This window comes from Pteropus alecto, unplaced genomic scaffold (genome assembly GCF_000325575.1).
Source record: "Pteropus alecto unplaced genomic scaffold, ASM32557v1 scaffold146, whole genome shotgun sequence".
NCBI lineage: Eukaryota > Metazoa > Chordata > Mammalia > Chiroptera > Pteropodidae > Pteropus > Pteropus alecto.
In genome coordinates, this window is record NW_006442107.1 from 1,573,024 (window position 1) to 1,600,213 (window position 27,190).

General features: G+C 36.6%; 1 protein-coding gene across 1 annotated transcript in view; it reads right to left on the reverse strand.

Annotated features, from left to right (window-relative positions):
• The window catches only part of DCC (DCC netrin 1 receptor), a 1,008,917-nt gene that overhangs the window by 627,431 nt on the left and 354,296 nt on the right, over window positions 1-27,190 (reverse strand). The window contains exon 2 of the mRNA XM_006919890.1: window positions 15,540-15,860. Coding sequence (XP_006919952.1) covers window positions 15,540-15,860 — 321 coding nt within the window. The remainder of the gene's footprint in view (window positions 1-15,539; window positions 15,861-27,190) is intronic.

Sequence of the window (27,190 nt, forward strand, 5' to 3'; positions counted from 1 at the left end):
GCTAGAGCACTGTGAGGAAACTGGTGAGAATGATGGGCTTTGGAGGGAAGAGAGGGAAGTGGGGAAAGGGGATGGAAGAAGGAAGCCAGGTTAGGCAGGACTTTTAGGTCATTAGTGAGTTTTGATTTGACCCATGAACAACTTCAGTGTGTGTGTGTGTGTGTGTGTGTGTGTGGGTTAGGCAGGGCTTTTAGGTCATTAGTGAGTTTTGATTTGACCCATTGAACAACTTCAATGTGTGTGTGTGTGTATGTGTGTGTGTATATATATATATACACATATATATGTATTTTAAAAATAACTTTGTTTTCTTTGTGTGAAATAGATTGCAAGCTACTTAACAGACTTCCATAAGACAATTAGTCAAGGGATAATAACAGCTTCTATTTGGATGGTGCTAGTAGCCAGGAAAATAAATAAACACAAGAATAAACAGTTGTAGATATAGATAGTTGATCTTTGATAAAGAAACAAAGGTGAGATTATCAAGATAAGTTAGTCAATGGTGCTGGAAAAACTGGATATCTACAACAACAAAAAAATCTACACACACACTTTTCACCTACACAAAAATTGACTCGAAATAGATCATAGATCTAAAGGTCAAATTCAAAATCATAAAACTCCTAGAAGATAACAGGGGAAAATCCAACTGCCCTTGGATATGGTGTGACATTTTAGTTATAATATCGAAGGCATGGTCCATGAAAGGAATTACTGATAAGTTGGACTTCATTAAAATTAAAAACTTCTACTCTGTGAAAGACACTTTGTCAAGAGAATGAACAGACAGACCACAGACTATGGGAAAACACTTGCAAAAGACATTTCCGATAAAGGACTGCTATCCAAAATACATGAAGAATTCTGAAAACTCAACAATAAGAAAATTGTTGAAAATTTAATCAAGAACAACTTGATTAAAAGCTGGGCAAAATCTCACTTATATATGAAATCAAATAAATTCATAAACTCATAGACACAAAGAACAGATTGATGGTTTCCAGGGACAGTAGAGGGGTGGGGGCGAAATGGGTGAAGGTAACAAAAAGGTACAAAATTCCAGCTATAAGATAAATAAGTCCTGGGGATGTAATGGTGATTATAATTAACATTGACACCACCAAATGCTGGCAAGGATGTGAAGGAACAGGAACACTCATTAATTTTGGGTGGGAATGCAGAATGGTATGGTCCCTTCGGTGGAGAGTTTGGCTGTTGCTTACAAAACCAAACATACTCTTACCAGTCTAGCAATTACATTTGTTGGTATCTATGTCCAATGAAATGAAAAGTTATGTCCACACAAAAACCTGTCCATGGATGTTTATAGCAGATGTATTTATAATTGCCAAAAGTTACAAGCAACGAAGGTGTCTTTTAGTACATAAATGGATAAATGAACAGTGGTACATCCACGCAATGAAATATCATTCAGAATTTAAAAAGAAATAAGCTATCAAGCCATGAAAAGACATTGAGGAACCTTACATACATACTACTGAGTGAAAGAAGCCAATCTGAAAAGGCTACATACTATATGATTCCAACTACATGGCATCTGGAGAAAGTAAAACTAAAGAGACAGTAAAGAGATCAGTGGTTGCAGGGGTTATACATTTCATTATACACTTGTCAAAACCCACAGAATGTACAGCACCAAGAATAAACTCTAAGGTAAACTACAGATTCTGGATGATGACGATGTGTAAGTGCAGACTCATCAATTATAGCCAGTGTCCCTCTCTGATACACGATGTTACTGCTGATGTGTGTGGGGAAATAAAGCATATGAGAACACTCTGCACTGTCTGCTCAATTTTATTGTGAACTTAAAAGTGATCTAAAAGAACAGGTCTACTTCAAAGGAGAAAAATGTTTTGTAGAGAGACTGGACACAGCTTGTTACTTGATTAGAATAAAGTTGGGGATGGGGAGAGAAATTACATTGCACAGATTACTGGTTCGGGCAATTCAATGGATGAGGCACCACTCACTGCAATGGAGTAGCACACGGTCTAGTCCAAAATGCTGAGTGCAGCGCAAGAGACTTCTTTTTGCTTTCTGTGTGATGGGCTGAGTGATTAGTATGACTGAATCTTAATAATAAAAATTGCCACCCCTGTCTTGTGTTGACCATATTTGCAGATTTTTTTTTTTTTAAACTCCATGGGCAACCTAACACATGTAAGTATTCTGCCTCTAATTTCTGAGACACAGCAGTCAAGTGAAAAAGTATGAAAAGGTTACTCATTACAAACTGGGAAATGGATAAACTCATAATTTTTAAAACATGTGAAACACATGTTCCCCAGGTAAGATCTTATACTCCAAATGTCAGGCCAGAGTGAATTCTTAAAGCTGAGTTATAAAGCTCTGAAAATAGAGTTTATAATGAAAATGTTGACAGGCTCTTGGAGCCCTTGTAGTATAGAAAATTTAATATGTCACCTTGTTTTACAAGATTTTACTGGCTTAGAAGAAAATTAAAACATTTAACATCTTTCACTTCACCAAATTGCTTTCCTTCTCCGAAGTGTGCTGCCATTTGTAGTGCTATTTCATTTATATTTCATCCTTTTTACTGTCACCAGGCCAAACACACATATTCTCAGCTTTGCACTCATAGCTCCTTCCCGGAGCACAGAGACGCTTGCTGAAGCAGCATTACCCTGTAGTCTTATTCTCATTTTCTTAAGACATGTTAAATTGTAAGAGTTCTGGTAGAGAAAGGGCTGAGATTATTTACATAGCTACGCAGGCAGCATAAATAATGCTGATCATTAAAATATTTTCTAAGAGCCTTTCAAAAAGCCTTTTCGAAAGAGAAACATTCCTACTGTAGATATTTACACAAATGTGCAGGGGGAAAAGACTTATAAAAGATAGCTTAGTGTTAGAGGAAACAAATTTAAACCCTCTGGCAAAATAGGATAACTGTTTGCATTTCTGAACACAAGCAGACAACAAGTACAAAACGAGGAATAATTTTCTAAGTCAGTTATAAATAATCAAGATGTGTATGAAAACATAGCTATTAAGCCAAGTCATATCATTATATGAATCTCTTAACCCCAGTAATTGTTTTATATCTTTAATAATCATTTACTTTCATGATATGTTGAAGGCCAGCTGATTAATTTGTAGGTCACGTGCCTTCCCAGAAGGAAAAGGAAGAGTCCCAATGTTTGCTGGTCTAGAGAAAGCTCTTCGAAGCCATGACAAACACTATTCAGACTTTTGTTAAGAATTAAGAGATTCTGTGTCTCAATCATCAAAAATCAAGTCAAACCCCTGAATGTTATCTAGGTACTTTTAGTACAGTGATTATTTTATTAATCCTGATACTTCAGGAGGGAGTATAGATCCCATAGTATTGGTGCTAAGAGGTTTATACAGGTACGTATAACCTCACAGATTTGCACAGGACCATCTAGATGGGGAAAATCAAGACATAAAGACATATGTCTCCACATAGGACAAAAGGGCTTACTTCCCGGGGCCTCTCTTTTCCCATTTGCTGCAGAGTACGTATGGAATCTGTACTAGTACCCCAAATTCTCTGTTTTCCATAAAATGTCATTTATTGAGTACTTACTAAGGCCAGGCCCTCTGCTAAGGATTACTTGATTATTGATTATCTTCACAGCAACCTTATAGAGTTGGTTCATTTTATAAATGGAAAGATAAACCAAGAACATTCCCATAGATGGCCCAAGTTTACAGAACTAGTGAATGGCTAGAGATAGAGGACAAAGTCCTATCTGTCTGCAGCCCATGCTCCTAACCAGCACACTGCACCATGCGACTAAAGAACTTCCCTGCTCTAAAGACCATGTGATATCCCTGAAGTCTACTGCTCACTCCAGTAAGAGTGGCGATGACTTGACACTGTTAGTGAACAGCCAAGGTGCTCACCTCATTTAAAGGGGAGTGGGGAGAGAGAAAGAGAGAGAATATCTTATTTACAGCAACCTAGAGGGAAACACCTCACCTGTGTCCTAGAAGTCTCCTATGCTGACATGCATCTCTCCTGCTTTCGGTGGAAAGCAGCTTTTGTAGGTGTCACTCCATGAAATAACCTGGGGTTGATGTTACCCTTAGGTCCAAACCAGAATTTCCAGGTTCTAAAGAATTTCTGTGTTCACCCATGGAAGTTAAAAAGATATAACATGATCTGTATCTTCATGACATCATTGACTGGTGGAGGAGTTGTGGGTGTGAGTGTGTGCGTGTATAAGGATCTAGTAGAGTATGTTCCATGCTATAACAGAGGGAAGAGGGTAAAACACAATTACTGTGACTCCAAAAAGGATGGGGCCTCTTCTATCTAGCCTAAGGGGGCCAGTTAAAGATGCCTAAAGATGGGCTACATGAACCAAGTATTACAGAAAAAATATATGCAAGAGTTAGCATGATAGATAAAATGAGACATACAGAATAAAGTGTGCAAAGCCATGAGTACCAGAATATGCAAGTTCAGGAAACTGCTGTAAAAACGGAAAGGATGAGTGTGGATGGGGTTACAGATGGGGCCAAACCCTCAAGCATTCTTAGGCTGCCAGAAAGAGTTCCCATTTTTCTGTGGTGTGCTGACATGACCAAATACCATTTTGACAATATATAGAAAACCTGGGAAATTCTGGTTTGGACCTAAAGGTAACATCAATCCAAAATTATTTCATGAAATGACATCGACTAGAAGTCTCCTTGCACAGAAAGCAGGAGAGACACATATTAGTATAGGAGAATCCTGGGATGCAGATGAGATGTTTCCCTATAGGTTGCTGTATATTTTCTCTCCCTCCCCCCTGTCCCCCTCTCCCTCAGCAAGCACTTTGGCTGTTCATTTACAGTGCCAGTCATCACTATCATTGTTGGAGTAAGCAATAGAATTCAGTGATATTACAAGTTAAGGAGAAGTCAGATCCATTTGCTTGGTCAATGGTGGTAAAACAAATGGCTGACCTCTGATGTTTAAGTCCAGCCTAAAAAATGCTTTTGAATCTACCAGTATTTATCAAAATAATGATACCCTTTGACTCGGCGATTACATTGCTAGAGAACTTGTTAAAAATATGCACAAAAGAGTTCCCCCTAAATACAAGAAAATGCATTAAGGTATATTAACAAAAGTGAAAAAATGGAAATAAACCAAATATCTATTAATATATGAATATAAACCATATTACGTAGGAATTTAAAAAATGTGAAACTGACCTGTAAGAATATAAAAAAATGTCCAACCCATATCATTAAGTAAAAGAGTAAGGTACAGAATACTTACCAAATAATCAGATGAAATCGTTTATGTTAAAAACAAACAATAAAGGCAAAAAGTAGATTAGTGGTTGCCTAGGCATGAAGGAGAGAGTGATGAAAATGTTCCAGAGTTAGAAAGTCGTGATTGCTGTACAACTTTATAAATATGTTAATGAATGAATTATATACTTTTAAAGGGTGAGTTTTATAGTACATGAACTATTTCTTAATAAAACAAACAAACGAGTAAATCCCAGATATATGCAATGCGTATGTGGGGGAGGAGAGCTAAAGGGACACTAATTTTATCTGTAACTATATCTTCCAAACCCAGGCCTCTTCTGGGTTGAGACTCAACTGGAAATAACTTTAAAGAAATAGCCACAATGCTCTCTCATGAAGTGCCCAGTATGCTGTGGGACCCAAAGGAAGCCCCTGGAAGCAGTGCTTGGATCAAAGAAATAGTAATTATGTTTTATGTCATGTTTCAGACTTTGGAGATGAATTCTCCTTACAAGAGGGACCACAAAGACCTAATCCAATAAAATCAACCAGCAATGAAACGTAATGGTAAAGCTATAGAGGCTTTATTAATCTTTAACATACTTTCTTAAATAGACTCCTAGTGGGTAAAATGCTCCAGGTAAGATCTCGGCAAATGAAACCTCATGTGCTGCAGCTCTTTTTTATGAGTGGTAAAGCTTCAGGGTTAAAATGACACTGATTTATTTTTATTTTTATTTTGTGATGCAACTTTTAACAATGTGCATAATAGAACAACGAAAATAGAGGGTTTACGAATCAAACAGTAGATTTTATGACCATGCTGTTCATCAATAGATTTAAGACACTGAGGCTTAAATAGAGTCATCTAAAAGGAAAGCTGCGTAAATGTGTGTGTGTGTGTGTGTGTGTGTGTGTGCGCGCGCGTGCGCGCACGCTCCGTATTTATGTCTAAATGTCTTTGGGTGACCTGGGTTAGAAGACAAGTAGTGTAAATTCAATTGTTTAAAGGTCATAATGGGAAACATGCAGACGAATACAGATTCTCTTACGAATATCCCCCACCTCTACCAATATCTATCAAACTATTTACATGCAATTGTTCTGACTTGAGCTCACTAGATTCTGAGTTAGGCATTCTACTCTGGGGCTTTACCACTCTCCAAAAATTAGAGCCCCTTTTTTGGGTTCCTGGACCCAATTTCAATATGTGGTGGAGGGGGGGATTCCCACACCACCAACGATTTTCTGGATACCAAGTAGGTGTCTTTATAATTCAACTCAATTCTAACAACTACCTGGAGATAGTATCTGATTCCATAGGTTAAGGGTCAGTCCTACAAGACTGCCTCCCCCACTTCAGACATTAGTTTCACATCCAGGTTGTTACTGTATTTCTGACTCGCTGGTTCCCAGGACCTCCTCAGGTTTGACTAATTTGCTCGAGTGGCTCACAAAACTCGGAGAAACATTTTACTAGTTCACTGGTTCGTTATAAAAGGCTATAACTCAGGAACAGCCAGATGGAAGAGATGTATAGAGCAAGGTATAGGGATAGGTGTGGAGAGCTTCCATGTCTTTGAGTATAGGCAGGCTACTCTCCCAACACCTCCAAGTGTTCACTAACGGAAGTTTTTAAATCCTCTTGTTTTGTTTTGGTTTGTTTTCTTTTATGGAGGCTTCATTATAAAGGTATGATTGGTTATATCACTGGATACAGGTGACTGAACCTCCTTCACCTCTCCCCTCCCTGGAGGTAAGGGGTGGGCCTGAAAGTTCCAGCTCTCCAATCACAAGGTTGATTCTCCTGGCAACCAGATCCCATCCTTAGGTGATGGTGGGGAGGGGTGTCTAAAGTCACCTAATTAACATAATAAAAGACACCTTTATTACTCCCATCACTTAGAAAATTCTAAGGGTTTTAGGAGCTCCATGCCAGAAACAAGATAAAAACCAAATATGCATTGCTTATTATAAATCACAGTACCACAGCTCCATAGCCAGTTAGAGCAGATGCCTCCATACCTGAATGGCATTTAGAGACAAGCCCCAATTAAGAACCTGTGATAAACTGTGCACAGAAAAGGGCTGCTTATCAGAAGCTCTGGATGGTTTTCCAACTTGCCCTTCAGTGGAAAACATTCTGACCTCTGAGGTTAAGGCAATAGGTTTTGTCTTTTAATAGGAAGCCTCCAAAGAACTTTCAGCTGTAGCACTGGGGAGTGGCAGCTTTGAATAATGTTATATTATATTATTTATCATATCATATATTATATTATATTACATTATTCCATATTATATTATAGTATATTATAATACATATAGTATATATTATATTATATGGTATATATTATGATGCCCATTCACTAGGAATCAACTTTTTCTGATTTCTCACCTCTGCGGAATAATAGCATTTAAAAAAAAAAAATGCCCAAATGGAATCACATGTGCTAAGCCCCAAATCCAAAAAACCAAGACTTACTATGTAGCCTAATTGCAGGGTGAATATCTCCCAGGGATGTAAACTTTAAACAATGAATCTGGAATTTCCTGGTCAGCACAAGCAAGGTAGTCTGCCAGATAAGACTCACTGCCTTCTCCTAAGGCAAGGAGGTGACCTCGCCTGAAGCAATCCACTCTTTGCTGGTTGTCCCATACCCTTTCTGCCTATAAAAGCCTTCCTTTTAGTATAGCTCCTTGGAACTCCTTTCTGTTTGCTAGATAAAATGCTACTCAATTCATGAATCATTGAATAAAGACAATTAGATGCTCAAATTTACTCAGTTAAAAAAAATTATTATGTTTTTAACAATAGACATTTTTAACAATTATGGGAGAAATGACCAATGGATTATACTGCTTATTATCAAATATATAGATATCAATTATAAATATAAAATTAGACTATTAAAAAATAATAGCTTCTTAAAGGGAGATGAGTGTTTTCACTAATGGTATTCAGTACTTTCATCTACATATACTGATCCTGACAGGAAAAGCTTTATAATTTAGGGACTGTGTACGAAATTTTCCATGATTTCTTCTAACTTTATTTCTAGAATATTCCCTAAGTTTCAATGTTTCCTTGCTTTATAGAAAAATTTTGTATGTAATATAAATATCTTAATTCAAAGGTCTTTATATAATATTAAACTTCAATAATAAATTTTAGCATGGACATAAAAAAATAACAGAAAAAATCAGTATCAGAGATAGGTTTGTAAAAATAAAAAAGCATTGTTAATTATTAGTCATAATTTCATCAGAGATTTACAATTATGCCACCTGATCTATCTATTTAGTCTAATTTAAGTCTCTATTACCCTGACATTTATCAAAAATCCATGCTTTTGTATTCCAAAGGGGTTTTCTAGAATTCAAAAGAGTTTTTGGTTATTATCACTAAGTTATTTTAGATATTATTCCATTTATATTATAGTGCCAGCAAAAATCACACTGTAGCTAGCTTTAGGGTTGAATTAAAGAACAGTGCTCTTAAGATACTGATTTTTAGAATGAATAATTAGCTATTTCCATTGTCACATAAATTAGAATTCATAACAAAGAATAGGAAATGAAAGGTTGATTTTTTAAAAGTTATTTTATTGGTGTTTTTACTGTAAAAAGTCCTGTCATGTTCTCTTTCATAATTTTTATAAGGCAGACAATGTCTTTCTACTCTGCATATTTTTTAGGAATATATTTCTATTTTAATTTTATTGTGAAGTTAACTGACTTAGGAAGGAGGCAATAAAAACCTACTTTTAAAAATACAATTATTTAAGTTGAGAGTGTGGGAGAATGCAGGTAATTAGGCATTTGGATAATACTGGTGATTATCCCAGTTTTATTTGTCAATAAAAATAAAATTATAAGATTAGCACATATTCAACAGTACTTATAACATCACATTTCTTCCTCACATTTTCATTCTCTCTCATGTTTTAACTACAAAACAATTGGAACATTTAGCTAAGTGAAGATAATTAAGACCATTACGAATTATGGAGTCAGGACAATTTATTTTCCTGTTTACTGTTTGAAAATAAACAATATCCCTATTGGTTTGAAACAAAAAGCTTTACTCTGTAACTGAACCTTCCCAAAACAGAATTCTGAGAGTATTCAAAGGCCCTGGGATACATTTTTCCAAACTGCTTCAGTGGGTGAACTTGACCTTCTAGGCAAGATTCTTATATTTGTTCCTGTAGAGAAAAGAAATATGAACATTTTTCTTGCTATTTCCTTTATATAACATTTGAGTGACCTGAGGCAATGTAGTTTATTCTCTCTCCTCTTAAGACAAGCTCTTTTTTCAGTTTCCTTTTAAGTAAAAATGTAAAGGTCAGGTTATCACTTCATAAAATGTTCCATTCTGCTGAGGTGATTCTAGCTCCACTCACCTTAATATGCTTTCACTAATTATTTCATAACTCATTTAAATGGGAGGCTTTCTGGAAAGGAATTCATTGAAACAACTCCTCAAGTAACTAATTATTTTAAAAAACACACACATAAGAGAATTTTAATTACAATGCCTGTGTTATTTAAAAGCAGAGTATGGCAATTTGCATCCTGAAACATCTATTGTAATAGAGAAGAAAAAAATATGCTCCTCAATGAAATAAGTAAAGGCAATTTAGTTGACCTTTTGTTTTCTTGATTTTCAAGAAAAAGAAAAAAAAATGCAAACTTGGCATAAATTATAAAATCACTTACAAAGATAAAAGAAAACCAAAATCTTGTCTCTTGAAAGACTATAAAGGGGAACAGAATTTGTCACCCCAAAACGTGCCACTTTGGCATGTGGATTATTTTGAGCTGAAAGCAATAAAGACTCAGCAGATGCTAGAAAAACTTTTCCCTTTCCCTTTACCACCTAAAGGAATTAACTACTTAAAGGCTTGGCCCAGAAAGAGAACTATTAGCAGAGATAACACTGTTGGTATGACAGGACAAACATCTAATTACCAAACATCTGCTCTTCTCATCCGTGAATTACTCTCCTCCCCTTCCAGCCCCAGGTCCCTATTGCATTCTTTTTAGTTCAGGACGGCATATAATACATATGCCATATAAGCCTCAATTGCCTAAATGCCTGTGAGTCTCACATTTTTATGGGGCTCCAGTATATATGAAATTAAATTTGTTTTTCTTTTGTTAAGCTGTCTTATGTCAATTTAATTATAAGACCAGCCAAAAAATCTAGAAGGGTAAAAAAAAATATTTTTCTTCTCCTACAACTATTTATAAACTTATTTTTACAATTACATGTTCCCTACATTTCAGGAGAGAATTTCATGTATCATTATTTAATGTAAAGCTATGATGGCAAAATCTTATCATAGAAAAATAATTCAAATCATAATGCCTTTTCAACAAGAGGCTAAGATTTTCAAGGGACTAAATAGATAAATTAAACCAATTTTATTATTATTATTATTATTTATTATTATTATTATTGTATTATTTTCTCTTAGTTTATATTTTGGAGAGTTTCATTTATTAAAAATAAAAGACTGACTGGGTGGGAAACCATTCACAGTATCCTTAAATCTAGTTCTTAGATTGAGAAGCAGAATTACAAGGGAATAAGTATGCACCAGAATTAGACAATGTCAGTTGTAGGGTCTACCTGTAAAGAGTCACTACACACCTTTCACCTTGTTCTTTGTCAATTTGGGTATCTATATCGCAGAGCTTTTTGAGCATTTTAAGATAATGCACATGAATATACCATGTGAAGAGTAAAGTGTTAATAAAAAATCAAGTCAATAGTTTTAATATTCAAGACGTAGATGCTTAAGAAATAACATGAAGAACCTACCTGGACACAAATGCTCTATAATGTATCCTATAGTCAGTGTTTATTCACCTGAGGGAGAAGGGGCTGGTCCCACTCCATCTCTAAGAACAGGGGTCCCCAAACCCCTGGCCACAGACCAGTACCAGTCTGTGGCCTGTTAGGAACTGGGCTACACAGCACATGAGCTGCAAATGATTGAGCGAAGCTTCATCTGTTTTTGCAGCTGCTCCCCAGCACTAGCATCACCGCCTCGGCTCCACCTCACATCATCAAGTATTAGATTCTCATAGGGGCACTTGTTGCTCTTGCCAAACGTGTTGGGGACCGCTGCCCAAAAGTATGAATATAAGCAGACATAGCACTTACGTCCCAACTGTGATCCTCAGAGCCCCACAGGGTAAGTAGGTGTGCAAGGAGCACTGTGAGGGCATGGGTGTGTTGGATAGTGAATGTGTGGTGGTGAGAATGAATGAGATGCTACTTCCATGATTATTCAGAGGAGCTCCATAGTGATCTGGTTTTCTTACATATTGACATAGATTTTTTTTTTTTTTTTTTGGTCCTAGAGGAGAGAGGGTTATATTTCTGGTCTAGAAAAATTAACTCCCATGACCCTCACTTTGATAAATATCTTTCAGAAAGGGCATTAAGGAGGCTCATTTGAGAAGACTGCCTAGCATCTTTTTCTGAAAAGACAGCAGTGGTTGCTTGATCTAGAACTCCTGATCTGACTAGCACAGAGTATATTGGCTCCATTGACATAATTGTAGATCAACTTGTGAAAAGGGAATCTTGTAGTCAAATGATTTTGGCACTGCTTGCCAACGAACTGCATAGATTCAACTTTTTGAGAACTCAATTCAGGCTTGCCAGTTTGTGCTTGTAGATTACGAAAGTATATATCTGACCCAAGATGACAATATCATGATTTGCAGCCTATATTTCTCCCTGCCGCAAAAAAAAAAAAAAAAAAAAAAAAAAAAAAAAAAAAAAAGGTTTTCTACCATCAAATGGAAATACTGAAAGTTGTCATTTATTAATAATTGTAAGAACACAAAAATCACCTTTTTTTATTTGCCTATTTATATTACTGCTGTCATTGAATAAGAATCTTCTCTGCACTGGGGCTTTACATCCTACATGTTATTTAAAAGCCACTGCAGCCTCAAGACGTAGGTTATTATTATGTTTATTTTATATAAGGTAATCCAGGAGCTCCAACAGCTGGCAATATCTGGAGTAGGGAAGATGTGTTTGGCCAGATGCAAGCTCATCTTGATGTTATATGTTTCAGATGAGTGAGGAATTGGCACATGCCTTTTTTTTTTTAAGTAGCATATGAATATTCCAGCACATCCGTCTTTTAATTCCAAACTCCTCAATATTAATTAATTTGTAGACTACTGAGATACAAGTTAAATTATTCCAACTCCGTTCATTGAGAATATGTTTATAGGCACACAGGTGAATTTAATCTTATGAAGATCATTAAAAAGAAGGGTAAGAAGTGGAGGAGGAGGGTATGAAGTGGAGGAAGCTGACATTGATAAATGTCATATAAAGCATACAATCTCATGTCTTCATGGTGAGATAAATGTCTACTGAACAACTACTAAGCATGCTCGATATTTTGCTAGGTGGAGAGGCTGGTAGGAGAAGATCTGTGGATAAAGTCTGGCTCTGCTTCTCTCTTCAAACTGTTTTTAATCTAGAGGGCTAAACAGAGATATATGTGACAGAGAAATACTGCACTATTTTAGATTAGCGCTAACTGGAAAGAAAGAAAATTCCCAAGTTTCAACCAGTACTGGCCAAGTTGCTTTCAAATGGAGATTTAATAGCCCAGGCATTCCTTATTGATAGAATTTACAATTACCAGAAATACCACTAGTCAGTAGCCTGTTATCATTGAGATTTTTAACAAGATGTTGGGTGGGATGGAAGCCCTTCATTTATCTTTCTTACTCTCCTTCCCTCTTCAGCTAAGTACACACTCAGGGTTTAAAGAGCACTTGAGAAGTTCCTAGAAAATAGGATGACTGGTGCATGGCAAGATCATTGTATAAAATGTGCTGATTGATTAAAGATGAATTTCATTTGCCACATTTCTTTTTATCAAAAGACACTTTGAGAAAGCAAAAATGGAAGAGGGGCATTATATTAAATGGGTTCTACATTGTACCTGAGAGTACAGAACAAATTTTTTTTTCACCTTTTAGTGGTGACTGGTTTATTGACTGCTAATGCTTTAAAAATGCGATTAAATCAGTCTTGTGGTCTTTATTACAAGAAAGATATACACTCTTGTGCATTCCAGTAGTTTGGCAATTTTAACCTCAGCAGACATAACATTGATGTATGCTGTATTGCCAAACAGCATGGTAAGTGTCTAAAATGCTGTGAAGGGCCTTATTGCCTTGAAATGATACAATCTAATATTAGATTGTAACTCAGTGACTGAATCTGCCAGCCTATCCTTGTACAGAATACAAAAGCCAAAGCCACTTTATTTTAATGTCTCACAGGGAAGGAATCATTCTTCATTTCACCATTGAAACAGAGAACACATAAAAATGAATCTAGATAGCAGGAAAACCAAATCCACAACATATCAGGCCATTTTCATCAACAGCACACATGCATCAACCTTTTGACACAGGGCAGCAAAACTTCAGTCCAATTCATTCAGATCAGCAGCTACCTTAGTATTGTGGGTGACTGATAGGTGGGATCTGAGAGTCCAGAAATTCTCAAATAAGAGAAAATCAGATTACACCCCTTCTACTGCATATGGAACATTCTGGGAAAGCAGCTTTTACCTTAAATCCTCAGCACTGTTCCACTTGTTCCTTTTAATCAATCATAATTGACATAGACTTTTAGTTCTCTCTATACTTTATGTTTGTCAATTACATTTCTGACACTAATCACTCTAAGTTCCCAAGTAGCTGATAGCTTTGGTTTCATGATCAGGATATCATCTTGTGCGTTCCCGAGTAAAGGACACATTCTGTATTCATGTTTCAGTCTGTCATTGCTAAAGCAGGCTAGGGTACCACTAGGTAAGTTGACCAACCATCCTAGTTTTACCTGAGACTGAGGGACTCTCAGGACATGGGGCTATCAAGTGCTAAAATCAGGTCAGTCTAGGTAAAACCAGGATAGTTAGCCACTGTATCTCTAGGTGAAGAACCTGCCCATCAGGTTATCTTTGCTGAAGTACAATCTGGTTTAACTGATTATGAAAGAGAGTCTTTAGTGGAGAAATGAAGCCATAAAAGAGTGGCATTGAGCTGGATTTATGGACTGACTGCATATCTATGAAATCTAGTTTTTCATACCACTACCTGACAAAATCACTTCTTTCTGATTTCGACTTCATCACACCTTTACTGGAAGAGTGCATGGGGAAGAGGTGGTCCTAACTGGTTGTCCTAGTAGAGGTTATTGCTGAAAATGAGTTCTCAATCTCACCAGTCCTCTAGGATACAGACTAAATAGGACCTGGAAAGGGAAACCCAACCTAAATGACCAAATAACTGCCTACTGGTTCACCTGTTTTGCTTTGAGAATTAAAGATTAAGTTCGAAAGCAGCCCATCGAAACCTTCAACCAACCCTTAACTATTTGAAGACCTACATTTATTTCAGTTAGACTCATCTGCCTTGCTTTGTATGCCATATCAAAATTAGAAAACAACAAAAAAAATATCAAAGCCTAACTTTTAGCCAAATCATTATAGAAATGAGTAAAAAATGTGATTCCTCCCCCTAGAGGTCTAACACAGCGAAGAACAAAAGAAATCAGTATGAGCTGCCATCTAAGCAAAACGAGTGGGGCAGAACTAGCAATATCCATGGATTCCAGAACATTCAGGACTGTCCCCCCTCCCCAGGGTCTACACCACTTCAAAATATCCAGGTAAAAAGAAAAATTGTTCATCAAATTACTCAGTTATTCAGTCAACACATTACCAAGCATTAACATACTTGGAGATAGTAATAGTTTTATTTTTGATTTGGAGATCTATATGTTGTGGGTTAAGCCATTGTAATTAAAATAAAATGCACTGCTCTGAAGGCAAAAAAAAAAAAAAATCGGCAAAATTTCAGCATTAGTGAGGCTGCGAAATAGAATTAAAAAATATTTTTTCTAATATTTTTCTATTAATATAGAAATATAGTCCTCTCGTACTCATAAATAGTGAATCAACTTGAGCCAGACTTCCTTTCGGGAAACCTCATAAAGCTACGTTAATTGTTGAGATCCTTCTGCTGTTTTCCAAGTTGATTTACCAAAAAAAAAAAAAAAAAAGTCAAGACCATGAGGGAATAAACATACATACATGTTTTTTACATTTTTACTTTTTCTTCAAAATAAACGGTTTCTGCATAAAACGTTTTCTTATCTCAACAAAAAGGAAGAAGAACTGATGGAGAAGGAAGCAGAGAAGGAAGAATCCTCTTACCTGCTACTGCAACTTTTGCGGTCCGACTAATAATAGACCCAGAGTCTCCTAAGGATGCTTCGCATTGGTACAGTCCTTCATCTGGCTTATGGTGTCTGGAGTGGAGTATGTTTTGTATCAACAGAGACCCATTTGGAAGTTGCCGCTTCCTTTCGTCCATTGCCAAGGCTAGGTAGACACCATCTTTCTTCCACGTGATAACCGGGACTCCTCGGTCAGACTCTGCAGAGCAGTTCAGGAGCACATTTCCTCCCCGCATTGTGATGGCATCGGAAGGTTCCGACAGAAAGTGCAGTGATGTGAAAGCCTTAATCTGGAAACCTGGAATAAGAGAGCACCGGAAAATATGTTCACTTATTCAAACAGATATCAGGCTTAAATCCCCTGCCTTTTCTTTATAACACTTTTTCAAAAAAGTTGGGTGCTTTGAAAAATATCCATGAGTAAATGAAACTTAAAATCAAGGATACTGTGTTCAATAAGTGAAAAAATGCCTGAAGAAGGAACCATAATTAATGAAACGATTGGCTCAAAAAGAACATAAAAAATTAAAAATTCATATAAACCTAGGCATGGCTATCATCACATATCAGTCAGTACTTGAAAATTTTGACAGAATAAACCAATATTTTCCAAATAATACTAGATATTTTAAAGTAGTAATGGTTAGTAGTAGAGTAGTTAAAAAGGTATTATTTCTCTCTGCATTCTGATTAAAATATCCATTACATTTAAAAAAAATTTACTCAGAGACGGTGTTTTATTAACAACAACAAAAATCAACTCTGAACAGAGTGTGAAAAGTCATTTAAAACAAAGCTTGGGTGGGTTTTAAAATAGGTAAGCAAGCCACTTGCAGAAGCAAAGCAATAAAGCTACACCTAAAATCACAAATTCCTGATGTGTCTTAATTTCCATCCAAATGTTTCTCAAAAGCCAGGAACTTTAAGTTGGATTTTTCCTCCATAAACATAAATGAACCTAAGAAATCAACAGGAGGAACAGAAAGTCATTTAAGAATCCTGAGGAGGTGGAACAAGTATAATTAATTAAAGAATAGTCTTTTGGGAGCCAGTGGTATGTCATTTGGCAAAATGCTTAGTTGAATCAAAGACCTTGATGCGGTCACTGGGCTCACCCTTGGCTCAAACAGGTATATACTTAAATCATTCAAGATAAAGTACTTTCGATTTCATTTTTACCATCTCTTGGGTTAGGAAATTCTACAATGTCCCTTGGTATCTTGTTTTCAATATTTAATCATTCTTAGACTCTAACTGAATTTTCTTGCTTTCATTTAATCCCATTTTCCCTGAACCGTCTTGTGTGAAAACGCAGAAGATATGAACATTTCTTTGTAAGAGCCCTTGATTCTTTTGAAATAGTATTTTTTTAAAAAAAAATCCCCTAAATTATGAATTACCCTTCATTTTTTTTTTTTAAGATGACAACCCCAACATCACTAGCTTCCTTAATTTTTCTGTAATGGGAACAATTCTTTTTGTTGTTGTGTTTTGTGTAAAGTTTCTATTTTTTTTTCTATCATTTCAAAGGCAGGCATCTAAATTGCTTAAAATTAATACTCTCATATAGGACCGACCCAAATCAGCTCCAATGGACAGAAGTATTCCTAGCTTTGTGTACTCCACTTTTCAGTAAGGATGAATCCGAACAGCTTCTCACTGTTTCTCCATGGTGTTATCAGTCATGCTCCTGCACTCCCAATTTTTCTTGTTACTTTACTCCTTCTGTTGAAGTTTACCTAGTGAACTGACTCATTCATCACCATACACTCATTTCATCCAAGTAGGTCATTCACTCAAAGCAGCTGGAATTTTCCTCAAACTAACATAAATTATAAAATAACAGTGAGCATTAAAGTCTACCATAAATGACACTGGTAAATGCCCAAAAGAATGAGCTTGGCCCAGTGACAGTCCAGAGTACTAAAGTAATATCCGCAATTTCCGTACTAGTATCCTTAATAAGGTAGAAATAAATTTAGAATTCAAGAGCAGGCAACTATATTACAAAGTATTTATTATTTTTTGTTCTTCCTGGGGGCCTATGTTTTAAACAACCACCTCATGCTGAACACCTTATTTATATCACAGAACACAATACATTTAATGCAGCTGTTTCCAACAGTGTATTAATGAGCATCTGTGCCCATTATCACAAATAAATAATCCACTTAATCTGAAACAAGGAGGTTATGACAGTTTTCAGTGCTGTGAGTACATAATTTAGGAAAGTTAAATAAAGATTAACTTTTCTCCAATACAATTACCCTTCAGTTCACTGGCAATAGGAGCTCGTGTCCTCCTTAAAGCAATTACATTTTGAATATACAGCTCTGGAACAGAGAAACCTCACTATTCTAAGGAATTTATATTAGTTCCTTTATTTTTAGAAGAGATAGACCCAAGCAAACAGAGTCTATTGGGAAATAATGGATTTGTCCCCAGTGGTTCCTTTTTCAAAGATTCAGCCCATGTTAGGCACAAGCTGCCCTTACTCCCTGGTGAGGTATTTCACACAGCCTTAAGATATGTCCTGCTAGTACACTGGGTCATCACTTCCCTCTTCTACTGGAATACAAGTTTTCCTTGGAGGGATTTTGTCTACCACTACATCATATCCCAGTATGAAATAATTTTGCCCAATTGTTTTATCCAAGAATCAATCTGAAATCAACTATAGTGATTTAATGTATGAGCAGAAAAGATGATAAAACTGAAAGTGAGAAAGAAGTAGAAATAACTTTTGACGCTTGTAACTCAAAAAGTTGTGGCTGGAATTTGGGCTAATGATACCTGATGAGGAGGGTACAGATCTCCTGGGAAGTGGGTGAAAGAAATAACTGGAAAGCAACAGAAGAATGCTTTTGAAGAGTCAAAATGAAATTACCTACTTTACAATTTTAGACGATTTTACATTAGAATGACAATTTTTGTTTTGTTTTGGTTTGGTTTTATTTTTAAGGTGCCAGTGGTCATTCTGTTGAACCCTCAAATAGTAACATTTCCAAGGTTTGTTTCATAAAAGAAGCAATCCTTTTGGCCTGCTATAAAATTACATAAGGTATTTATATTTTGGAGAAATATACTTAAATATACCAAAGTCCTACCCACTAAGAAACCTGTACAACTGATTCTGACACCAGAGTTCATGATTAGAATGAGTGAGTCTCTAGCCCTCTTTCCAACTGTTGCTATGGGAAGATTTCTAAATCTTCAGGATTCAGGCATAGAGTCATAGATACATTTTATTAATTGACATATTTTCTGATCTTTGCCAATCAGAAAAAAAGTAGTAAAGTGTCATATCCTTACTGGACTTCTTTTTCTTCTTCTTTGAAAGACAGTAGTTTAAAAGCAGGTACCAACATAGTAAAATCTTCAATATTTTTTAAGTAGGATACAGAGAAGCACCTACTCTTGTAGGATGACCCATGGAAGAAACATTAACTTCTAGTTGCTTTAGTTCTGTCAGACATAAATAAGCATCAGAGATAACAACATTGCTAGGGATAATCCAAGTTTACATTAATTATCTAGAGACAGAAAAAATCCTTAATGTGTTGTAGAAAGTCACCAAAATGATCAAACAACTAGTAAAAATGTTTCTGTAAGCTTAAGTCCCTTTGTGCTTGCCTTATCATAGCCTCGTTAATTTCAAAGACCATTCAGTCACAGAGGCAGATTAATTTAGAATGGGTTTTTTAAGGTATGACATTTTACCTACATCAAACATTGTTAAGTGTGAAAAATAATGCCCCATGGAGTCAGAAATTTCTAAGTCCAAAATGTAAAAGCTTCTGGTGAAAGCAATAAAGCTAAAAATGAAATTTATGAAAAGTAACATGGAAGTAAAAAACAGACTCTTGAGAAGATTTTAAGATTAGAAAATGTCATAGCACAGAACTTGCTATGCATAATTTGATCCCTTTCAAATTACAGAAACTTTCACTTTGGGATGTTTGGAGATCTTGATGATTCTCAAATCTTTTAATCAACCCAGAAACCTCTGCCATCATCATCTTGTCTTAGAAATAGATGCTACTGCATTTGCTTCTCTTGTGTTAAGATAGAAAGAGATTTCCATTGAAAGAAATTAAAATTATTCTATAGATGGATGGAATGTCATCAATTTTTGATCCATTAAACATGTATCAAAAAATATGTCAATTAGTAATATCATTAATTTTAAATTCACTGCACATCAATCACATGTGCAATTGTAACTCTGGACTTCAGCCCTAGCAAAAGTTGATAATGCTTGTGAGGCTTTGCGATGGAGTGAGAATTTTAAAAAACAACATGAATTAACAGAACCTCTAACTATATGTGCCCCTATCTATATGTGAACCTTACCGGGTTTAAGATATCAGAATGTAAATTCTAAAACAGTCATTCTCAAACTATGGTTCCCAGACTGGCAATAGCAACACCACCTGCGAACTTGTTAAAAATGCACAATTGCAGGCTCCATCCAGACCTATCCACCAGCAACTTTGCACTTCTGTGCGTGGGGTCCCACAATGTGTGCTTTAATTAGCCTTGTAGGGAATTATCACATTCACTAAAGCTTGAGAACAGCTTCTCCAAAACATCTGGTGGCCTAAACCAGGGCACAGGGATCCTTGTGTTCTTTGGACTGTCTTGCTATGATTTGTCCATAGCTGGGGAATTGGGGCAATTTGGGGCAATTATTTTTCTAAGTAGGGAGTAACGTTATATAATCGAACTCCTTTTCAACAAATATTTTATTTGTAGTATATTTCTCTATGAGAGGCTGAAGAAAGTTGAGAAAAGGCAAGAAGGCAGACTTTGTTGACAATACCTCGTCTTTCCTCTACTGTAACCAAAACTCTGTTTGGACCCCAAATGGCCTTAGTCTATTAAACGATTAAAACTCCACAGTCAGTTGGACATTTAGAATGTTCCTTGGAATAGTCTTTCTTCTACAGACAAGGAGCTGTCAAATATTTCTTTTGATCAGCTGCAACAGCTACAATCCTCTCCCAAAAGAAGTTTTGGTAAATATTCTTTTTCAGGCTGTATTTCTTTCATTACGTTTTAGTTCCACAGTACAACTGTACCTTTTTAAAATACTGAAACTTTAGACACTTACCTCGCTGTCCTGCCCTTCAGTTCAATTTAGTCTCTAGATGAGCAAAACCGTAACAACACTCTCTGCTGTAGCTTGGGCATGTACTTTATGTGCTTTATCTTTATTCAAGATATTAACTTCCACCAGTTCAGAGTAAGAAAGTGTAGCTCACCAAAGCACCAGAATCAATGACCATCGGGGCTTCTGTAAATTAGCAGTGTTTTTCCTCTTTGACAAGAGATGTGGTCATATCTTAAAAAAAAATGTGTACATTCCAGCCCTTGCTAGAAACTAACGTACTTTAAAGCTGTTCAACTTCAAGACAAGCTGTTATTACTAACAATTGGAAATCAGAAATAAATTAGGTTTTGTGGAATTTATTCCTGAATTTAAATAATGCAAGAAAGACTTAGCAGGAAGAAACATGGGTACATTTTACTATGTGAATTTATTTAGTATCATTAAAATATAGGGACTCTTTGGATGAAAATTTAAATGAAAAATTTTAAAGGACAGTTCAAATTCCCATTAGAGTTGCCAGATTTAGTAAATAAAAATTAAAAACATCAGTAATATTTGCATTTCAGATAAACAGCAAATAATGTTTTAATATGATCATGTCCTAAATAGTTATATTAAATACATATTTATAGGACATTAAAACATTATTTGTTGTTTACCCCAAATTCAAATTTAACTGTGCATTCTGTCTTTTATCTGTCAACCCTACCCCCCTTAAATTACTTCCTTCAGATCATGGCCAAGGTAGGCATACAGTATATTAATTCATACTATTCCACTCAGTTCTCAGAGAGTACTACAGAGAAGAGCAAACTCTTAGAAAGCTACCATGATTGAATCAGTAAAAATTATTTCAGTGTCAGGACATCTGCCGACCTAGTCCAATACCACCAAATATCCATGTGGAAGGGTTGATGAACCTGATTTGTTCTTGACAGAGTGATTCTTCTTTCTCTCTTCCCTTTACAAGATGGGGGCAGGATTCAGACATATAAATACAGGATTGGAGTTCAAAAAGCAACTGCCCCAGCAGAAATCTCTTAGTGACCCCACACAGAGGCTCCACAGCAGACACACTGAACACATGGCACCTTCTACAAGGAAGAAGAAACCTTGTGGAGATCTGATGTTTATACGGTAAGAAATGTGTGCCTTGGGCAACTGTCTGAGTATCCTCTGGCTAAATCCAATGATAAAGAAAATGATAAGGGCCAAACCAGAGTGGGGGAGTAGATTCCTATCCTTTTGCTGCTTCAAGAGCTAAATCTCTAGACCATAGCTTGATTTTGCTGTGTGATGCTGGGTAAATCACAACGAGATTTTTTTCAGCTCAACAGGTAACACAGTCTGACATCTAGGTTATCAGTCCTCAGGCCTCATGCAAAACTAATGCTTAAAAGAGAAATTTGATGTGCTGCTTAATGTTCCCTGGGTTTGAACTTTCCCCACACTCTCATGTTGACAAAATGTAAGCTAGTTTTCTCCTTCCTTGTGTTTTTCATTAGTCTTTGTCAAAGTAGGAGACATGGTTTTTTATGAGTGCATAACTGTCAGCTAGAACAGTGAGAAATGTTATCTGGAGTATTTAGAAATAGTACTATTTCCCGAGTACCCACTGCATAGCAATATCTCTATCAGTATCCCCCATCAGGACTGCAGTGTAGAGTGGACAAACATTGTAGATGCTATTAATTGTGAATGGACCAACTGACTTTCAGAACCATATTATTGTTACTCATATTTACTCTACACAAATAAGAAAGTATGAACATAAAACCAAATATCACGATAATGCCCATAATCCTATTCATTTGATGATAGCCACTGTTGAAGTTTATAGGCATTTCCAAGAAATTTTTTGATGTGCAGTGTTTCCTTATTATCCATATTGTTGTAAGAGTATTTGAGAGAGGGATTCCTTCTCATATCTCTCTTCCTCTTATTATAAAGACCCTAATCCCATCATGGGGTCCCACCCTCTTGACCCTATCTAAATCCAATTAGCTATCAAAGTTTCCATCTCCAAAAATATACTGTGGATTAAGGCTTCAACATATGAATTTGGTTAGAACACAAACATTTAGTCCATAAAAAACAGGACAAGTATGTAGGGGACAATTGTATAGGAAGAGTAAGTGCTAAGACCTGGAGTTGGGAATGTGACTGGCCTTTTCCAGGAACTGCAGAGAAGCCTGTATGGCTGGGTCAGACTGAGGGGAAGGAAAGCTCAAGGAGATAAGGCCAGAGCTCATAGGAAGGTGTGTAGGACCTTGTAGGCAGCAAAAGATATAATTCTGAGGAAGATAGTAGAGAGTTTTGATCATTCGAGTGAAAAGGTCCAGGTTAGGTTTGGAAAGAGTAGTTCTCAATAGAGATCGATTTTGCCCCCCAGGATATATTTGGCAACGTCTGGAGACATTTTTGGTTGCCACAATTGGAAAGCGTGGGAAAAAAAAAAAAAAAAAAAAAAAAAAAAAGCTACATACCAACCTGACAAGCTCAGGGGAGGCCAGCATGGCGGGCCCTACAAACTCAGAGACTGAAAATTACCACATAGAATGGTCTGAACATAAAAATTTCTAACCAAAAGCAGGTCATGGCAGGTAGTCACATCCTGGCTTGTAGTTTTCTTGATGAAGATCAATCTTTACCTTAAGTGAGCCTGTCTATTGTCTTTTTGGATCTGAGATAATATACCCTTGTAATGTCAGAGTAGTTTTTTTTTTCCAGATTCCTTAGGGCACAATCCACTACACCAGAGCAGGAGGTCACAGGCACCTCATGGTTACCTTGTCCCCCGCTTACCATCTCTATGTGCTGTAAATGTGAATTATTAACTCTCCTGTACCCGCCAATGCAAAAGAAGTATGCGTCCCTCCATTTGACTTTTTATCCAATCCCAGAGATTTCCCTGCTTTGCTTTCTCTCGTCCCCTTAATCTACCACCAATGAACCCTCCTTACATCTCCTCCTTTATGCATTAGTATAAAATAAGCTGCAAAACTGCTATTCTCTGGAGCATTTTCTTAATCCATTGAGATTTTGCTTCCCGGCAATTGCTGTTAATTTGGCTCAAATAAACTCATAAAAATTCTTTACAGGTTTAGAAGTTTCTTACATCGACAGGTGCTACTAGCATCAAGTGGGAAAAGGCCAGGGATGATGCTAGCCATCCTTCAATGCACAGGACAGCCCCTCACAGGAGAGAATTATCCAGTCCTAAACATCAGTAGAGCTGAGGCTGAGAAACCCTGTTTTAAAAGGATCACCCTAGTTGCTATGTTCAGAATAGAGGCCATTGGAAGAAGAGAGAAACCAGATAAGAGGCTAGTTCCGTAGTTCAGGTGAGAGGTGATGTAACTTGGACTGAAGCATTGCAGTTCAAGTGGTGAGAAATAGTCTGATTTAGGATCCATGTTAAAGATGGAGCCAATGGGGTTGGCGAGGGATTAGATGTGGGTTGTTCAAAAAAGAAAAGAGCCTCAGGTAATTCCAAGTAGATCAACAGAGCAATTTATGTGATTTATACACAAAAAGAGGCACGCTGTTCCTAAGAAAGCTCTCAGCACAAGGGGTCAGGAGACCTCAGTTCTTTGTCTAATTCTGTCACTCACCAGCCCTCTGAGTGTGGGCTACACCACTAGGCATCATGTACTCACCAGTCAAACAAGGAGCTGGACTAGATCACTCCTAGGAGTCTTTAACTCTAATATTATAAAAGCCTATGAGTTCACACCTATTAACTTTGCTATTTACAAAAATAAAAAAATAAATAAAAAACAAACCCTCAAATTTAGAAGGCAATTTGTTATATGAAGAGATCCGCTATAATCACCTTGTGATCAGTTTATCACACACTTATAGGAGACCACAAAGAGGGCCAGTTACTGAAGATGCCAAGAGACCAACAACTCATCTCATTATCCATAAAATAGAGAGACAGTCTAATCTTTTCTCTTGAAGATAAAAGACTGCAGAGGTCACTCTGCCAACAAAGCACAGGCCACTTTATTATGATTCATGAGAAATAAAGTATTCATCTTGTGGAAACTGCTGTTACAAATATGAAGGATTAATTCCACAAAGGTCTGACAGGTCCAGGGAAAGGCTTAAAAATGCAGCAAATCTCATGGTTAATATTGTAGTATAAAGTCTGATGTGGGGACCCATATTGATAAAACATCTGTGTTATAATGAGTCCAATTTTCTCAAAATGGAGGGCAAATAGTGGTTTTCATTAAAATGCTGTCATTCATTTTGTCGTGATATTTACTGTATCTTGTCTCAGCAGAAAGGTGATATTTTCCTGCTTAGTTTATGCATGGCATCAAGAAGAAAAACCCACAATGATAAGAGATACATCAGCTTTGGAACTGAGAATCAATGAGCTTTCAACCGTTCAGGAAGTCAGCGTTTATTCAAGGACCCTCGCAAACAACTATTTTATTCGATGGTAATTTAGGTTCAATGGGAGATGACTTGGAGAGCAAGGATGAAGTCTGTTAAGAAGATCAGAACCAAAAGGAACTTCTGAACCCTATACATGCAACATATGCATGAGCTATGTGAACTTCAAGGATGAAGGAACCATTTTTGTCTCTCACCTAAAGGAAACCAGTAGACGAAGAAAGACACGAGTGCTTCTCATTTAAAAAGGGCTGGTGCATGCATGAGTTAGTTGTTTCAACTTCTAGAAATGTTCTAATTAGACCCTTCCCTAGAACCCACTGGTTACTATCCTGGACCCACCACAGTAGCAAGAGGAGGCCAGCTGAAGGAACTCTGTGCCCACATGGGGGTATAGGAAAAATGTATTCAAATGCATAAAATCAAGCCGATACCTAAATGTCTGGTATGCCTATTGAATGAAATCTTGAAAGTTCTCTAGACTGACTCTTTCATGAATTTGCTGACCATGTTATACATAAAGAATTTGCACAGGGCAAAGATTTCTCTAGGAGCTGTAGTCATCACATTACAAGTGACTTCCAGGTCTCTTGATTTCTAATATGGTGTGACTTCCAATAATATCTTACGAGTAATTAGAATTCTAAAGCCAGTGAAATAATAAACATTAATTCTCATCAGGTTCTCATTTTACAGAACAGAAAAGTTAGACGCAAGCCTGTGCAGAGATAGAAAGTCTCACTGAATAGAGGTGACAGCCCCAGCTCTTAGAGGTGATAGCTCTTTACGCTACCTCTCTTGTGGCTATTCTTTCTATCACATAGCATATTTATGAGAATTTCTTCCTTATACTGCAAACTCCAAGGAAGCAGAGATGAATTATATTTATCTCTCTATATTGCACAGCCTTTAGTAGCCCTTACCTATCTCAGAGGTATTTAATAAGTATCTATTGAATAAATAAACTTATATAGACAAAAACATGAATAATTTAGAAAAATTATCTAAACCACTGAAAGAAATCGTAACATAGGTAACGAAAAAATGAACCTAATTCTACTAGCTTGGCTATGAATGGCAGAGATTACTCAATGTTGCTGTCAATAAAAACAAAAATTCTCAATGTTCATATCAATAACATGTCTCTGCAGATACTCTGAGGCAGGATCAGTCAGCTTTTTCCGTTAAAGGCCACATGGTAATTATTTTTCAACTCAGTGGAGCCACAGAGCAAATTTTGAGGATATTGTATAGATACATATTTAGATGATGATTTAAAAGATGACAATTTAAAAATGTATAAACCATTATTAAGAAGCAGGTAGAGAGCCAAATCTGGCCCTTTCTATGGTCTTTGACCCTGATTCTAAGAAGATGATACTGTTGATTCACAGTGTGGGAGACTCAAGCTGAGAGCTGCCACCGTGTGCCAAACTTGCTACCATTAACACTACATTCCTCTCGGTAATGGATTTACCATTTGCAAGAGCTGTAACAAGAATATTTGGTCTATAGGCTATGCACACAGGTGAACTTTTTCATTATAGTCATTCATTCACTTATTCACACATTAGTATTCAACACCTATTAAATGTCTGTTAAGCTCCCCAGCTACCTTGTTCCTTCCAACAGCCCACTAGTTTAGGGCTATAGAACATTTATGGCATCCTCTCTCTTCTTGTCCCCCTCCTTGATGCCTCTGTACACTCCTTGGCTGGTCTAACATCCCCGTTGCATGCTGGACCTATTCTGGGGGCTTAGCAGACAGAGTGTTCCGGGAATTCTATGGAAAATGTATTCTTCCAATGCTAACGATAGATAAAACGCATGCTATTATCAGTATTATTTACTAAAAAGCCCCAGAGAAAGGGAAAACAGTCTTATTAGCTTTTTTCATCTTACATGAATAAATATTCAAGGAGAGGGGAAAAGCTGTTTCTTTTGTTTTCATATTTCAGTTAAGTCAGCACAGTCTAGCCCAATCGGCTGCAGCATAGTAGAGTTCTTTGTTGGCTTTAAAAAGGCCAGAAGATTTCAGTTATAAATGATGAATAAATCCCAGAGATCTACTGTATAGTGTACTGCCTTTATTTACCGATATGGTAGTG